This window comes from Zootoca vivipara, chromosome 5 (genome assembly GCF_963506605.1).
Source record: "Zootoca vivipara chromosome 5, rZooViv1.1, whole genome shotgun sequence".
Classification (NCBI taxonomy): domain Eukaryota; kingdom Metazoa; phylum Chordata; class Lepidosauria; order Squamata; family Lacertidae; genus Zootoca; species Zootoca vivipara.
The window spans coordinates 24466244-24484447 of NC_083280.1; the positions used below are offsets into that span (position 1 = coordinate 24466244).

Genomic DNA, 18204 nt, shown 5'->3' on the forward strand with positions numbered 1-18204 from the left:
AGATGCAGTGCAGAGCTACTTGTGCCCTCCAGCTGTTTTGGACTACCCCTTCCATAATCCCTCACCATTGGCCACGCTGGCTGCAGCTGATAGGCATTATTGTCCAAAAACCTGGAAGGCATGTCAAGATGGGCTGCCACGAGTTTTCATGGTGAAGAAGCAGGTTCTAGTTTATGAATGTAAGTCTTTGAAATGCCACAAGACTTTTGAAATTAAGGGCTACAATCTATATTATTATTATTATTATTATTGCCCATTAGCTTTAATGGGGATACTGTGCACCGAAAGCTTTAGAACTTTAGTGATATCCTGCATTTTGTAAGCAGGTTGAGTGTGTGCATGGATGGTGGGGGAGAAAAGAGTCCATCTAATGATTGTTGACTCATTTGTGTGTGTGTGTCCTCCCTCCTCACATCTAATTTTTCTCCAGTCACATTGAGTGACCTTTCCTCAGCTACCACAGTAACACAACTTGCAGAAATGATTTCTTTTCCCAGCTGCTGTGAGACTACTACTGACAGCGTTTGCATTTCTTTTAAGTTGGCAGAGCCTTCCCTAATACAGGGTATTTGAATATGATGAGGGCATTGATGCACTCAGGCTAAAGAGAGACTTATATTTATGGGTTGTTTTTTTAAAAAATTGCACAATGCCTAACACAGAAACTGCAACAAGTAATTTAGAATTGGGCCTATTATAAGTGACAAACATACAGTTCATTTTCTTGGTTCTATATTGGTCACTGGACATGAAAAGCAAAAATGCTATTTCAATAGGGCTGTTTATTTCAACAGGCTTGCACAATAAATTATTGGTGTGTTGTGCCCTAAAATCTATTTGCTGCAATGTGAGTGAATACTTATGCATTCAACAGTTGAACTAGGTTAAATCTTCAGCAGGTAACATGGTTGATACCCACAAGCATTTCCCAAAAGTTTACTTTATTATACTGGCTGACAGCTCCCACGGACTGCAGCCTCTGCACCATTTCTTGCTTGAAAATAACACAGAACAGCTATGTGACACTCACTATAAACAGGGGGTGGAGACTCCAGATGTTGTTGAACTACTGCTCCATCACCCCTGAGCCCTGCCCATGATGGGAGTCTTAGTCCAGCAACACCTGGAAGGCCACAGTTTCTCCATTACTGTTGTAACTACTCAGAGAAATGGCAGCGTGTCTATTCCTGGAATGCTGCTGCCTGAATGCCACATAGTGGCGGGGAGGGGTTTTCTTACTGCATGAACACTGCCCCCCCCCCCTGCAGATCCCCTGAGAAGACTGCTTTTGTGGTTCTATGTTCACAGCATTTCACTACATTTTGGTTCAACTGTAGTTTTTAAACACTCAAGTTATGTAGTTCTTTTACATACAGTAATAAAGTGGTTATTAAAGTGGAAAACATGTTTTATTAACATCCTTTCAAACTTTCCTATACAAGGCCATATAAAAAAAATCTCTGCAGTTTAATTATACAGAAGTGTGGCTACTTTCTACATAGTTACAACTGTATATAATTTATCTTTTTCCATGATATACTGTAAGTAGAATTCTGTTAGATATTTATAAGCACTCATTTTTCAAATCCAATACTTAGTTTTTCTATGTGCATAGTTGTAGCAGACTAATGGATCTTCAGATGCTCTGTATAGAGGTATATATCCTTTGAGAATCAATAGCGCGCACATAAAATTCAGTATTTCTCTATGTGGTGTGGCCTGATGGTGCCTTTCTGCATTGGTCCCCACCCGTCTTAAGAATACACTGAGTTGCTTTTAGCGAAGTGTGCCGGATGAATACATTTGTATCCTGATTATTTTCCTCAGGAGATGTTTAAGCCTAAGTGATGCTGAAACTTCTTTCACTACTTCCAGCAGTTCTTGCAAGCACAATAAGATAATGGGAAGGGCAGGAAAATTGCTTTTCTATGGAGATCAAAGCCCATCTCCCTCATCTGTTGGAGAAGCTCCTGATAAATGAATACTAAAACGGACCTACCTTGTTCTTTCATTGAGTACTAACTGTTCTAGGAAAAGCCCTCACAGACACATACCCATATACTTTTTTTGGTTGGATTTGCAGGGTAGAACGTACCATACATGTAATAAATAACGTCAAAATAACCTCTGCTTACCTACACACTGTAAGCAAGAAAAAATATTTACTGTCTTGGCTAAATTCCATTTTAACAAGGTGCTGAAATAACATCTCTTTCTGTGTGCACTGTCGTCTCTAGTGATGGGAGTGCCCCTTGTTAGTCATTACCATTGTGAAGTCCAGTTAAAAAGCTTGTCTTCAAAAGACAAATGGGAACAAAACAACAACAAAGAAACCTGTAATGAGATTAAACTATATAGAACACTATATGAACAGCTGCTTCTACTGAAGCAACAGCAGGGTCACAATGTGCTTCCCTATGTATGTGTACATAAAAGTAGAGCTCTCTGGACAGAGGAGTTCAGTTAACACCATTTGTTCTGAAGTTCAAACGGTATTTGCCATTCTGTAATCCTGTTCATCATTGGGCTGTAGCTGGACTACTACACTCTCTTCAGTCATTCCATTCTCTGCATCACTACTGTCGATATCTTCATTGTCGTCATCTTCGTCCTCATAGTCTGAAGACTCTGTCATATTCGGATGAGAATAAGACTCTGACAGCGCCCCAAAGGACTGAGTGCTGACGGAAGCAAGCGGCCTAAGCAAAGGAGTGTTCTCGGAGACTTCATTTTCTTCCTGACTGTCTGTTTCAGAGTCTGAATCTCCCTGGGAAGGGACCACTTTCTGTTTACAGACTGGGCATGTTTTCTTGGTTTTAGTCAACCAGGGATCCACACACTTGCAGTGGTATGCTATTTGGGGGGAAAGAGAGAATCACTTAACTTTATCATTGGTTTTAGAAGAGGGTGGATTATATTTAATGATAAAACATACACAACACTGCCCAAAAAACCCTACCAGTTCTATAGCAGCTAGCTTAGTGGGGCCCACTTTTTTCCAAAATCAACCATGTGCTGCTTAGGTGTTATCCTCAATGGAGGAACAGCAATAGAACATTTGTCAAGCTTCAATTAATTTTAAAAATAAGGGGCTACAGCTCAATAGTAGGACATTTACAAGAAGATGATCTCGGGTTCAAGTTTTGGCATCAATGGGTAAGACTGGGAGTATCTCATTTCTGAAATTCTGGAGAGCTGCTGCCAGTCTGTGGATAATACTGAACTGGATGGACCAAAAATCTGACTTGGTATAAGCTCCCTTGTACCAAATCAAATAATTGGTCCATCTAATTCAGCATTGCTGCTACTTTTAGAAGCCCTCTGGGAATCCCTGATTGTTCCTGTGCTTCTAGGTGGCACTGGGTATCAGGAAAATACTTTTGCCATACTAGTTGAAAGCACAAAGTGCTGTATAAAATTAAAAGTGAAAGTGGCCCTGCCTGCAGCTCTCAATCTAATCAAATGAATATACTGCCCTCATTTAGATGTATACTTCAGCCTGTTACTTAGAAAAATTATTCTGGATTAAGGCAGACATTACACTGTCGCTCAGGTAGCAGAACTAATCCGGGAGGGAGCAAATTATGCAAACACTACTTTCTAGCTGCAATCGAGGCATTGATGTGTGTAACACTTCCTAACTTTTAGCTGACCTACATGTTCAAATAAGTAAGAGTGCATAGATTTCCTCAGATTACCATTTCCAAATGCAAGTAGGAAATAGCATATTTGAATGTGGCTCCATTCTCATATTAAAAAGAAACCCCACCATACAGTAAACTAGCGTTGCTGGTGGCAGAATGTAGCATTTGTCTCACTGCATCTGACTGGTCTATTGAGTCCTGGCATTCCTAGTAGCAGACAGATTGTTACTGTGAGGTTCACCAGCAAGCACAAAAGGGTCCTTGCCTGGTTTGTAAATGGCAATATCTAGTAGCTAGAAGTATTCTGCTTCTGTGGACAGTACTTCTTGCTTCTGTGGACAGGAGTTCAATCTGGCTATTGCTGTTGGCCAGTGTTTTATGCACTCCTTGAATTTGCTACATGACTTTCCTGGCATGCCAGTTTTTTCATACGAAAGGGTTTTTGACATGGGAGAGCAGTCAAACAGCATATGCATGATCTGGCTCCCACATTTGTCAGTGGTACAGACCCCAGGGGAGGGGAACCACCTGCTGCTTTGGATAGTGTTGACTGCCATTAGCACTGGGCTGGCTGAAAAGGTTGCCATTCCATCTGTGTTTCTGCGGCAGTCCGCTGAACAACTACTATTGTATTAGTCCGTTTTAGCACTTTAAACTATTCTCCTGCTTAACTCCACATACTAACCAACCTATCAGGTAGATGAAAGTAGGAAGGGGTGGTTTTTTCCAGTTTTATTATATTAAGAAGTCCCAACAATACCCTTGTATTTCACTGTGAATCTTGGACCACTAAAAGGATCTGTTAACAAAAACACAGGTTTTGATTTGTTATTTGTTGTATTTTAACATCAAGCCCAAATGAAGTTACTTGCCATGAGAACAAGGAAGTATTCTGAGCTTGTCTCCATCCTCATATTCATCCAGGCAAATGGCACAAACATCATATTCATCTCCTGCAGCAGAAAAAAATAATGGAATAAAAGTTGCATTACGAAAGTGGAAACTCAAGTATAAGATAGAAAACTGGCTCCACAGGGAATTTATCCTCAATGCCGCAAGGCTGTTTTAGAATGCAGGACAATTAATTTGAAGAAATGTTGTCTCTCTTGTTTTTATTCTATTACTGTGTCTCATCTGTTCTTCATGTTAAGCTATTTACTGCTATTTTCTCACATTATTCTTACAGGGTCACTTTCCATAACATTTTAAAATACTGCTAAATGCAGGCTTCTCTCATAGAGTAATACTGAGAATGCTGAACCTTTGTATTGGAACCTCCAGAGAGTGCTGAAATCCCAGTATGAAATGGTGGAGCCACAGCCAGTCAGTATAATAATGAAGCAATGTTTTGAGTGGGTTTAAGGTAGCTTCCAGTGCTGCTACCCCAATTATGGTAAGGTAAGAAAAATGGGTGACGGTGGGCCCAAAACAGCAGAGAATAGCAGTCATAGAGTCCTGTTTTGAGATCTGCATAACACTAGGCTGCAATAAAACTAGAGCTCTTTTTCATTAGACTATATTTCTGAGCTGCCTGTAATACCAAAATTATTTCTGATATTTTCACAGAAAGAGCAATGTATCATTTCTAGTCCTGGACAGAAGCTATAATTGTAGAGAGGTTCAGCAATCTAAGACATCTAATACATACACACACCAACAATATGATGAAAATACACAATTTGAAAGGGAAGATACCTATGGTGAATTTATGTTTGCTTAGATATTAATTTATCCTATTAGATTATTACCCTTTGGAGTTACTAATTGTTAATGGGAATAGTTCTGATTCTTTTAACATAGTAAGACCAAGAAGTATGCATCCTTGTACCCCAAGCCAGCATTTGTTATAAATATCCAAGCTCAGACACATGCACACAATTCCTCTATATACAGTAGTTCTCCTTTCCTTATTTATTTCAATTGATGGGCACCTGACAAATACATGCATGGACTTGTTCAGAAGCTTTGTGTGTGCATCAAAGTGCACTCAACACTTTGCATTGGGTGTGGTTTGGTATTTTGCAACGTTTTGTGTATCATTGGATGGAAACACCAAAGCACCATCCAGGAACTTGTCTGGCAATCGTAAAAAGGTTGCGGCAGTATGGCGTGCTAGCATGTACTGCTTCAAAAAAGAGAGAGCACTGGTTAGAATCAGAATTGTAGAGTTGGGAGGGACCATGAGGGTCATCACCTGCAATGCAGGGCTCTTTTGCCCAACGTGGTGCTTGAACCCACAACCCTGAGATTAATAATAATAATATTTTATTTGTACCCCGCCCATCTGGCTGAGTCTCCCCAGCCACTCAGGGTGGCTCCCAATCGAATATCAAAACAGTACAGCAATAGCACAATTACAAAAGTCACAAACAATACATAAACCACATCAAAAAATACACAACCGAATGTAAAACAATTTCCACATAAATCAAAATCTAAAACTAAGAATACAGCCTTAATAAAATGACATAGGTAAAAAATAACAGGATTTTTTAAAAAAGCAAAACAAAACGGAGCCCTCTCTGCCCAGCAGCAGCAGCAGTTCTTATAGGCCTCAGGCCCCGTCCTGGGCCAGGTGGTGAGTGGCAGGACTGGGGCCTTCAGGCGCTGAGCAGGGGAGTCCTCCTGGCTGGTTAAGAGTCTCATGTTCCACCAACTAAGCTATCTGAGCAACACAAGCAGGGGCAGCAGCCCCTAGTAAACCTTATATTGCTAAATGCCTATACAGTTGAAGTGTTTTAAGATACTAACAATGGCAGCCATGGAAGTAAAATTACTAAGACATGAGGAGTTGTACAGCATTGTGAAGTCAAGCAGATGGGCCAGTAATGGACAGTAACAGGATAAAGGACAATCCCATTTGAAAGAATAACAATTTCTAAATGACAGAATTGTACTTCTATTACTTTAGTTTATAACAGCCCCCCCCCCCCTAACTGCGGTCCTCCAGATGTTTTGGCCTACAACTCCCATGATCCCTAGCTAACAGGACCAGTGATGGGGAAAGATGGGGATTGTAGTCTAAAACATCTGGAGGGCCGAAGTTTGGGGGTGCCTGGTTTATAATAACACAAACTACACAAATCACCCTTTTCCTCTTTGTCAGCATCCTTAATATGACTTCCCTGATAAACTATGTTCAACATTTCTTCTGGTTTAACTATACCAGTTTCTTCTGGTTTAACTAAACCAGTTATATGAACATATGGAATTCTTCCCAATCTTGCAACATCAGGTTTACTTAGTGTAGAATTTTCAGCCTACCCTAGGCACCTTCAAACACTACCTTCTCCCAAAATTAGTTGTAGGTCTCAAAACCATGAACCCCCTCAGAACCCCTTCCCTATTGACTCCAATGGACATGAATCCAACGGACATGATCAGTGTGTCTCTTCTTTTACTTGTACAGACAGAGCCTTCTGTTAAAAAAGGTGGGCATGCGATGGAGACACCTGGTGCAGAACTCAGCAGCCAGGCTGCTCACTGGGACAAAATTGTCTGAGAACTTAACACCAATCCTGGCACCAAATGCACTGCCTACCAATTGGTTTCTAGGCCAAAGTCAAAGTACTGGCTTTGGCTTATAAAACCTGCAGCTCAGGATACTAACACTTCAGGGACTGCCTCTCAACACATGAACCAACCCAGAACCTATGTTCTTTATCTGAGACCCTTCTCAAAGTGCTCAATCCAAGCGAGGCACAGAGGATGGCAACACAAAAATGGGCCTCTCTGATTACCGAATGCTCTCTCCAAGGAGGTCCACCTGGCACCATCACTGTGTTTTTAGGTGCCAGGCAAAACATTCTTATTATCCCAGGCTTCTGTATCTTCATTTTTCTGTTCATCTTTTAACAGGGTGGGGTGGAGCTGGTTTTTAAAATTTATATATTATTTTAAGTTGTTTTATCCTTGTTTTTAGTGTTCATTTTTTGTAAGTCTCCTTGAGTTTCAAAAAAAGCAACTAACAACAGCAACGGCCTGACCACGTCTTCAGGCTCTACATCCTAAATGCTAAGAAATGCATCATATATAATAAAAGAAAGGTCTGATTCTACTGTGAGACAGGTGTAAGGCCATCCTTGCACAATACCCCTCATGCCAAATGCAAGCTACCAAGAACAGCCAAGAACTGTTGGCACAGAATTAAAGCAAAAATCCAGCGAAAGAATAGCTGGATCCCTCTCCCTTTCTAAAAAGTTTGACTAATTAGCCTCATCTGAATGCAAGGAATCACACAATGCCTTTCGGCAAGTAGAGTAGGCTGCAGTTGAAAGAAAACCCAGGAATGCCTAATACCAAGATTACAATCCTCTGGAGCTGCTGCTTTACTTCCCATCCAAATAAGTACCAGGAAAGCCCTGAAAGGTTAATCCTTTAACATCAACAGGGCTGAAGCTGTTGTTATTGGTGCTAATGGATTTTGCATTACTGTCCTGGGAAATCTTATCTAACAACAATCAACCCATTTTTATTCCTCTTGCCAAATCTGACAAAGAGCCAATATGGGGCTAGAGTTGGCCATCACACAAGTTTCCCTCTGTAGGCAACATCAGGCTTGCTCTGTCTAGACGCCAGCATACTCAGAGCTACCACGTATAAAGGAGCTTTGAAGAATAATTAAGACTGAAATGTGCCCTACTCCCCACCTCCCCCAACAGGCTTAGAGGTTTTTTTTTCCTTAGGTCTTCCTACGGGAAGTTGAAACAGTATTATATCCAACTTATTAAACGGCATTAACAACCCATCTAAGACTACCAGTGCCTTGATGCTTTTGAACTGGGGAGGAGGTCACACTAAAAAATGTTGTGTCCCATAACAACATGCAATTGGGGGGGGGGCAAAGGGGTACAGCTCACTCATGTGTAAGCAAATATGCAAGGAGAAGCAGGGAGGGAGGGCACTGCCAAGTCATAATAGTTTTGAGGGTGAAGGTCTATAGCAGGAAGCTTCCTCCATCCCTCAAGACTGTGCCTGCCATTTAGAAGCCAACTCAATCCATGTTCTATTTTTTGTTGCCCTTTTCGTCACATTTTCCAGCTCTTCAGTATCGTTTTTGAGGTACATGACCAGAATGCTACCCAATATTGCAGCTCAACCATAGAGTCGAGTAACAGAATTATGCTACTGGAAGTTTCATTCTCAAATCTCTTTCCTGATGATGCGTCACAGGGAATTTTCTTTTTCACAGTTGTTGCACATTAGTTGCAGCAAGCAATCTACTACAATTCCAAGGTCTTATTCTTCCTGTCATGGTCAGTTCAGGACCCATTAACATTTCCTTGAAGTTACTATTTTTTGCCCCAACATATATCACTTAACCATTGCTTTTTCTGAATTGCATTTGTGATTTTAATGCCCATTTCAGCCAATTTGGAGAGATCCTTTTGGAGTTCCTTGCAATCATTCCCCCCCCCCCTTATGACCTTGAACAATATGGTGTCATCAGCAAGCTTGGCCACCTTATAGATCACTTCTAACTCCAGACTATTTATGAACAAGTTAAAAAGCAGAGGTTCCCAAACTGATGCTTGGACGAGCCCACTTCTTACATCCCTCTGTTGTAAGAACTATCTATTCCTGCTCTCTGCTTCTTGCTCTTCAAGCAGTTACTGATCCATAACTTAGGAATCTTTGTTGAGAGACTGTATAGAAAGCATTTTGATAGTCTTAAGTATACATGCTGTACATGTGCTTGTTGACATTCTCAAATAACTTTTAAAAGGCTGGTTAGATGGGTCTTATTCTTGCATAGCTGCCAAGTTTTCCCTTTTCTCGCGAGGAAGCCTATTCAGCATAAGGGAAAATCCCTTTAAAAAAGGGATAACTTGGCAGCTATGTATTCTTGCAGAAGCAGTGCTGGAATTGCCCAGTGTGTTAATTTAGTAGATGTTTGGTCCCTGTGTTCTAGATGATGAATTATATGAAATAATAAATGCATGTATTCTGCACCTCTTACCTAGCAGATTAGGGAAATATAAAGTATGCAACCATTATTTGAGAAGTAATGGCCACCATGTGATTGTAATAGTATGCACTGGTTATAGGAGATGGGGAATTAATGCTAGCAAGTGGGATGAATGCTGAATCTGAGTTGAAACTTTTAACAGCTGATTTCACAGAACTTTTCTCACAAGCACATTACATTAGAAAGACAAGAGTACCGTTATCAAAATATGACTTCCATATATATGTGCTTTGATTTGTAAAACGAATGAATGAATGTGGCGGTCTACTAAGACCCATACCAAAAATCATGCCAGGAAGGGGGGGGCATTTGAGAACTGCTGGTCTAAGTGGAGATCTACTCTATTTTTCACACACACTCTCTACTCATTTCACCCTCAGGAAGTTAACATTTCAGACTGAAAAAGATATTTGAGGTTTCTCTGCCTTTTGCCATGATGGAAAAGAGCGGCCACCGGGGGCTTCATCTTTAAGATTCAGGTGCTCTTCCAAACCTGTGAAAGACTGAATGAATTGAATTAGCTGTGATTCTGCCTATCATGGAAGACCAGAATGAAGAGCTGTATGCTACTGTCTCCATCAATAATAGATTCAATACAGCACCCACTCAGTTGATTCCACAAAGGCCCCTTGATCAAATATTTATCACTTTTCCAGTGGTTTGTACAGTTAAACAATAATTTGGCAGTGTGTTTGAGTATAAATGGACTGCACCTTAAATGTCACACATTGGAGAGCTCCAGTGTAATTAATTAGCACTAGCGGTTAGTAATAGCTTTTACAATAAAAAAAATGTAGTTGTTTACAAGACTTCAGGAAAAGATGAGCAAGGGAAAGCAGCAGAATAATCCAAAAGCTTTCCTTGGAGTTACAGATGATTTCTGGGTTGTTGTCTTGCCTCCAAAAAACACAAATATCACAGTGTTGTAAAGACTAGTCTATTTGCTGTCTTAAATCAATTGGCATTGGAATTTATTTAGTAATTTGGAATGTGCTTTCCATTAGAAGAGTGCAAATATTCAAATAAAGTGGAAACAAATAAAAATAGTATGTGCCCGAGGACTTTCAGCTGGCACCCATCTCAGAAGCCTGTGGCTGTGTTCATGGGGACAGCTAATACAGCAGCTTATATGTGCCTGAAATTAGTACATAAAACAAGAACTGCCTGGAATCTAGCCATTAACTTGTGGCAGACCTGTCACTATGAAAGGAGTACTACTCTTGTCAATGGTTAGACAGGGAAGAGAGTTGTGCCCTCCAAATACCCTCGCAGCAGCTCTGGCTGTTTAGGGCCAAACTAGATGTGACATTGGGAAGTGTGTCATTGGATCTCCTGCAATTATTATTTCTTTTTTAAGTTTAAAGGTCATCTGATCAAGACTGCAGCACCAGGAGGGGTATGTAACACATTATTCTATGCCACATCTCTGATTAAAATCACAACACTCCAAAGCTACTATTTGCCATGTAGGGCAAAACTCACAAGTATTTACAGTGCTAGTACCGGTAAGTCTGCATTTGTCCTGTAGAGAGAAAAATACCATATGGGCACCTGTGTGGCAAATAGCTTTGTGGGACTAGTTTCATCAGGGGAGACAGGAGAAATATTCTCACCCACCCACCCACAAAGGCTGAGCATTTGCAGTGTGCCCCTCCATTGAGCCCCATGGATATTATTCTTCAGAAGTGCTTAGGAGAATGTGTTTCTTCCATGATAAGCAGTGTTATCCCACTCATATTTCAAGTGTTCATATGTGTGCCTCCAGCAATATAAAGTACCAGACAGATTTTTTTAACCCGAAGAGCCTTACACCTTGTCTTCCTTCCCCCATTGTTTTCCTCCTCAGTCAGTTCATAGGCAAAGGGTTGACTTCCTATTCTAAGCACCCAGCAACAGCTTTAAAGATTTAACAGACTTGCCTGGCTGTCAAAACCAGCACTTACTCTAGAACTCAATTCTATATATAGACCTGTTCTACAGTTATATGTACAAACTCGTGACAGCAGTTTGAGGTTTTTTCTACAATCAAGTGACATATCATTTTTTGAAATAAATAAAAATAAATAAATATACGGTACACTTCTCAGAAAGAGGACTCTTTCATCTCCATGCCTCCCAATTTTTGGAAAAGTTATGTTCTCATGACATTTCTATACCACTTCACATTTTGAGGTACCTCCACATGGCAGCAAACACATGCAAGTTGATTCTAGTTGTGAGATCTCTGCTAATGAAGACAGTCAATTAAAAATTGGCAATAGGATGCCCTACCTTAGAGCAAAGGTTTGATCAGAGCAGTCTCCAGGTTTGAGGGGACCCTCAACATGGGGCTCCCTATGGCAATGTGGCCTCCTGAACATCAGTGGTTGGCCCTGCTGCTATTCATTTCCACCATGACACAGTGGCAGATGGGCACACATATAATGAGAGAACAATGACTGCACTCCTCTAAAGAGCACAAGGCAAGCTGCCATTATCAGCACCCACAATGCCCTGCAGTGAAATAGCATTATGGTGGGCAACTTTGAGCAACTGCAGTGGGGGCTGACTGGAAAACAAGGCCTGGGTCAGTAGAAGTCAGCCTCAGCAATGGTCCAAACATGCCACCTGCTGACATCAGCCTTGGATATGATATTGTGGTCTATTGGATCTCTTCCACTTTTATGAAGCAAAGCCAAAAAAGCAACATGCTTACTAAACACATAAATGGACACCATAATTCTTTATACCACACCCCTCCCAAGCTCCATAAGCAAGGCATACTGGCAAACCCAGTAATATAACATGCAATACAACAAGAAGAAAATAATATTCCTTGCATATTTGTCCTCTTTAATTCATCTCCATCAGAAATCCTTATCAGCAAAAGAAATTAACACTCCTTTCTATTAAATTTTAAGACCGAGAAACAAAAATATTCACCAAAGATCAGCCTTGCAAAGGTAAAGCCTCGTTATTATTTTTTATGAGAAACTAACTTTGTATATGACACTGTGCACTCTTTTCAGCTGAACATCTGCTTTGCAATGTCATAAATAATGGAAGACGGCAATCATGGGTGAACAGCAAATAGGGTGAAGCCCTGCCCCGAAATCCAAGCCCATGTGTAAGCCTCATATATTCTTCATGTTGCCAATGACAATGTTGTAGTTACATTAATGTCAATGAAACCCTCAATTGTTTGCATGCTACAGGTTAAGGATGAAAGTCCAATGAATTAGGCAAAACATGTAGAGCAAAAACATTGGCAAAAAGATACATAACCTCCCTCCCCAAGAAATGAAGGGCTTCATATTGGTTCAATGAATGTCGAGTTGGGGAAAGGGTTGCAGATTGTGCCTGACAAATATAGTCATCACAGTTGTAATGGAAAGGAGGGACTGAAGGGAAACATGAGCCAATTCAAGTATAAGCCTTCTTTACTTAACAAATGATTTGTAAAACACATACAACAGTGCGTATACAATGATTAAACATATTTCCTCTTTTTTGAAAAGCAAAAAATCAAGACTCCAGTGTTCTCATGTGTCCAAACTATTAGGCTACATTAGCAGTCAGGTCATACTGCAACTGGCTCACACACAAATAACTGCTTATGCAAGCTACTCATGCAAACAATGCTCTGTGGGAGTCTGGGACTCGCAAGTGATCATGGGCGTGCTGCTGTAAGTCACAGACTCACGGAAGAGGAACCGTAATCACACAAAACTTTCCTTTTTTAATATCACACTGCTCATGATCACCAAAGAAGCTCATGTGAATAGGCTACTTGCACAAGTTTTAATTTAATTTTTTTAATTAGTTTTAAAATACACAACACTGATCTGCAACCAACGAACTTGCCCAACCCACATAAACCAGTTGCTAGTATTAAGGTGATAATTACGTTATTCTTTCCTTTTTCCCCCAACAGTAATTCAACATAATGTGTAAGCAGAGGTGCTCCAATCTGTCTATACAGATGATCAGGAGTATAATTAGTATATACAAAATCCTGAAGATCATATTTGTAAAGATGCAGCTGGCAGAGTGTTTTTCAATCCTGTGCCATTGCATTTCCACCATATGGCATAAAACTTTTTGTCCTGTCCCCCACCCCAGTTGCTTATTTCCACTATGGCTATATGCCAGACAGCATTGCCACCACTTACAAAAACCTTAGTAAGTCCTTCATTCTAATGTCCTCATTTGGCCTGTCCAATATGGATAGGACACGGGTGGCACTGTGGTCTAAACCACCAAGCCTCTTAGGCATGCCGACTAGAAGGTCGGTGGTTTGAATCCACACAACAGGGTGAGCACCTATTGCTCTGTCCCAGCTCCTGCCAACCTAGCAATTCAAAAGCATGCCAGTGCAAGTAAATAGGTACTGCTGTGGTGGGAAGGTAAACAGTGTTTCTGTGTGCTTTGGCACTCGTCACAGTCCTCTGTGCGCCAGTAGCAGTTTAGTCATGCTGGCCACATGACCTGGAAAGCTGTCTGTGGACAAACGCCAGCTCCCTCATCCTGAAGTGAGAGATGGGCGCCACACCTCATAGTTGCCTTTGACTGGACTTAACCGTCCAGGGGTCCTTTACCTTTACCAATATGGATAATAGGGATAATTGCACTGTAATGTCTATTGGTTCATGTAGTAATTTAGCATTTCAGCACGCACACTGCCCTCACAAATTGTATCCTGTACAATTTTTTAAAAAGAAGTACCTTTTTCAGGTACTGATCTTTTTCAGTCCTGAGTGCCTTAACCAGAGAAGCTGGGGACAGAACACAATGTCTTTGTAATATCAACCATGTAATGCCATTCAATCTACATCAAACCTGCTCAGGTTTGAAAACTCAATGTAGAGTTCTTCATTGCAATCCTATAGCAGTCTGCACAGAAGCAAGCCCCACTGAATTCAATGGGACTTCGTCCATGGTAAATATGCATAAAATTGCAGCCTTGGTAAAATCTGTCGCTCTAATATGGCATAGATTATTCAATTCTAAAAAGTCACACTTACCTTTCTTGAACTTATGTACCGGAAGCTTCTTAAGCTGATCTTTTTGAAGCCGATTCCTTCTTGCTCTGTGTCTGTCCTGGACAAATTTTGTGATCTTGAAAGAGACAGAAATAGAAGACGGAAACTTTAAGAGTAATACACCACACAACTCAAGTCTCCTTTCATTCTGAGAACAGTCGTTCAAAAGAAGAAAGACAAAATCAGCCACATAGAAAACATGACTCAAGAGTGGGAATGAAAAACCTATGTACACATCCATATCCCGCACATCAACAGCTCCACAAGGTTATATTGCTTCATCTTCTCTGAAGTCGTTGTAGTGGCCACTGCTCAAGGCTACAATGAGCAAGACCAAAGCAGCTTTAGTATAGCTAGTGGACAAGTGACAAGCTCTAGAGAAGTCTACCAAGTGCATTTAGAAGAACCAACAGGGTCACGCTTCCCAGTCTCCCTCCTACCATCAGACCAAAGCAATCTGGACCAAACCCAGGCTTGAAACCTGATTGATGTAGATCTACACAATTACTATAATTTGAGAGTTCTGGGGTTGTACAGCAACCATCTGCTCAAGCACCTTGCCTAGTGAATGGTTATTACCCACTAGCCAAGCTGTTACTATCTTTTATGCCCAGGGATGACTTTTTCCAGGAGTGTTTGCACTCCTACCTCCTTTAATGCAGATGGGACTGACCCACCCCCCTCAAAACAAAGCATTTATTTCTTGAATCAAGCGGGTCAGCTCTTACCTACACAATGTCATGTAGGAAAGAATGAACTTTGCCCATATCCTCAGGCCTCAACAAAATAATAGATCAGAACCAGATGCTCTCTGGATACATCACAGACTGAACTGTCTCAATAGTGGCTTCCAGGCTGCAGCTGATGTGAGCAATTCCACCCTTGAAGTGCATGTCTTATGAGGAGTCCTTCATATCTTCTGCTGGGTCAAAATGTTGGTGTTGTGTAGTGGTTACACTGTCAAATGAAGACCTGAGAGACCAGGGTTCAAATCTCCACTAGGCTATCTGGGTGACGTTGGGCCACTCACTCTCAGCCTAACTTACATTACAGGGTTGTTGGGATTAAAGGGGGCGGGGGGAAGAAACCATGTACAACACCTTGAGCTCCCAGATAAAATGGTGGGATAGAAATGCAATTTATTAAAAAAACAAAAAGGACCTAAAGCCACTCAGAAAAGCTCAGCTGCACAGCACCATGAAGATGTAATGGCAATAGAGAAATAATGACCCTTCACCATCATCACTGCCACAGAGCAGGTTCAACAAACAGCTCTCACCTGTGTTCCATCAGATTCATTGCAAGTTTGTATTCAAGCCATCTCCCCACCTGCTTTATAGCCTTTAGCTATGGTTGCAGGAAAATAGACCCACCATGCTGTGGCCAGATGCTACAAATGACTCTCTCGCTCCCATGTGCTTAGAGTTGCTATGCGCTGAGTGTTTAAGTGGCTACTTATACTGAAAATGAGAATGTGCACCCATCCTTTGTGGAAAGATGCCAAAGAGGAGGCTGGGAAACTGCCCTTCTCTGCTACATCTCATGCTCTGGGCTGAGCTGTGGCCATGGAAAAAAGTTATGAGATGGAGCCTCCATAATCTTAATGAAAGTTAAACCCTGGGTTTATCATCTTTGGGTATCACCTCCTCTTGCTTTGCCTCTTTTCTACAATTCAGACTGATACTACATTAGAGCAACTAGACATAGTACATAGCTGTGTATTCCACAGAAAAATTCTCCAGAGGTTTGCAATTCAGTGTCTTCCTTTAATTGCACATACAGTAAGCTTATCAAAGGCAGCGTCCCCAGGGATACAATTGTTTTTAAATAACATGTGGTGCTTCTTCCATAGGGAGTTTGAATTCCATTGTATCTGACCAGTTGTCTCCTAGCAGCACTGTTCTATGGTGTTACCCTTTGAGGTCAGCATTGTTTCTGGCTGTTCTTTAATGTATGATAGAAGAACTGAAAGTGTTATTTCTAAGGTAAAAACATCTTTGTCCATTCAACTTCAGATGGTCAGCTCTGCTTCAAGAAATCCCCAGAAAGTTGAGGATTGTGCTTATCACTTACATCCAGTACACTCCCACCACTGGTTTGGGAAGTGGGGTACACATGACGTTATCCACAATCCAAATCTATCCTGTTGTTTCTTATTAAATACTGCATTTTGATGTGTGTTTTTCCCAAACCTGCTTCGATCTGAATTGGAAAAAAGAATGACCTAGCTGCATTTTAAGTGAGTAAATGAGTACAGAGTCTACTTTTTTTCCTTCTAGATGAAATAATTTTTTTAAAAAAGTAACTATGACATTGTAAAATAAAAAAAGAAGAAGATCTAAAGTGTGTTCCTTTGTACAAGCAGATGTTTCCTCCCCACTGAAATGAACAAGAATCCATGCATGGGCTACATATACCGTGTTTCTCTGAAAATAAGACACCGTCTTATATTTATTTTTCCTTTAAAAAAAAACACACACACACACACTATGGCTTATTTTCAGGGGATGTCTTATTTTTTTCCCCCTCCTCCTGCCGTGGCCGGCATTGCTGCTGCGCCTATTACTAGGTCTTATTTTATATCCCTTGAATGCTTAAAAAATCCTGCTACGGCTTATTTTATGGCTACGTCTTATTTTCGGAGAAACAGGGTATGTGTGAGCATCTGCACTCACATAATTCTCTTAACTGGGGATATGTTGTTTAGGCTTTTTAAAAACCTATTTGTTTCTAGCATTTCACTGTTATTCTGGCATTAATTTCTAAGCTACCTCAGCAAGGCAAAAAAGGCAAAAAAACAATCTTTTACATTGTTTTTAAAATAAAGGCATCTCTTTTTTTTTTTTAAGGTTTAAAATAGACTTTATTACTCATCTTTTTTTAAAAAATCACAACAAATCCATCGACAAAAAAAAGGAATACAAACTCAGCAAACAAACAAAAAGAAACAAACAAACAACAATTAATATAATTACAATCCATCAATAAGATCATCCATACACTCCAATTAAAATTCCTTCCCAACCCTTTATATATCGCTTTCCTTATAGTCTTCCTAGTACTTGCATTACCCTTTTGTTAACCGTTAATTCTCTCTAACTTCCTTTAACTTTACAATTATCTATATAAATGTAGATCTAACTATAACTATATCCCCATGCAGCTCTAATCCCAACAAATCGCAAGCTCAGTTTTAATTCCTTTATTCCTAAAATACACTTCTACACATTCCCATTCCATTGAAGATTTTTCTTTAGATATATTTCTAATTATTGCTGTCATCCTTGCTAAATTAATGAATTCTATTAATTTCAACTGCCACTCTTGAACCGTGGGTACCTCCTCTTTCTTCCATTTTTGGCCAATTAATAGTCTTGCCGCTGCACTTGCATAGAGGAAAACATTTTTTTTGTTTTCTGGAATATTCTCGGGTATCAGACTTAATAAGAAATACTCTGGTTTCCTTCTGAAGGTGATTCTTACCAATTTTTTCATCTCCTCGTATATATCTCTCCAAAATTTATTAATTTTATGACATCCCCACCAGCAATGGAAATAATCCCCTACCTCC

The 18204-nt window shown here is 40.4% G+C and overlaps 1 protein-coding gene across 3 annotated transcripts in view; it reads right to left on the reverse strand.

Annotated features, from left to right (window-relative positions):
• Positions 1 to 1289: 1289 nt before the first annotated feature.
• Positions 1290 to 18204, reverse strand: part of RNF13 (ring finger protein 13) — a 54234-nt gene continuing 37319 nt past the window's right edge. Inside the window, exons 4-6 of one of the 3 annotated variants that reach the window (XM_060274485.1) lie at positions 14616 to 14709; positions 4517 to 4597; positions 1290 to 2853 (exon numbers count right to left, since the gene is read on the reverse strand). In XM_060274485.1, coding sequence (XP_060130468.1) covers positions 2486 to 2853; positions 4517 to 4597; positions 14616 to 14709 — 543 coding nt within the window. In that variant the 3' untranslated portion in view covers positions 1290 to 2485. The remainder of the gene's footprint in view (positions 2854 to 4516; positions 4598 to 14615; positions 14710 to 18204) is intronic. The other 2 variants (XM_035133936.2, XM_060274484.1) reach the window with 2 other exon arrangements.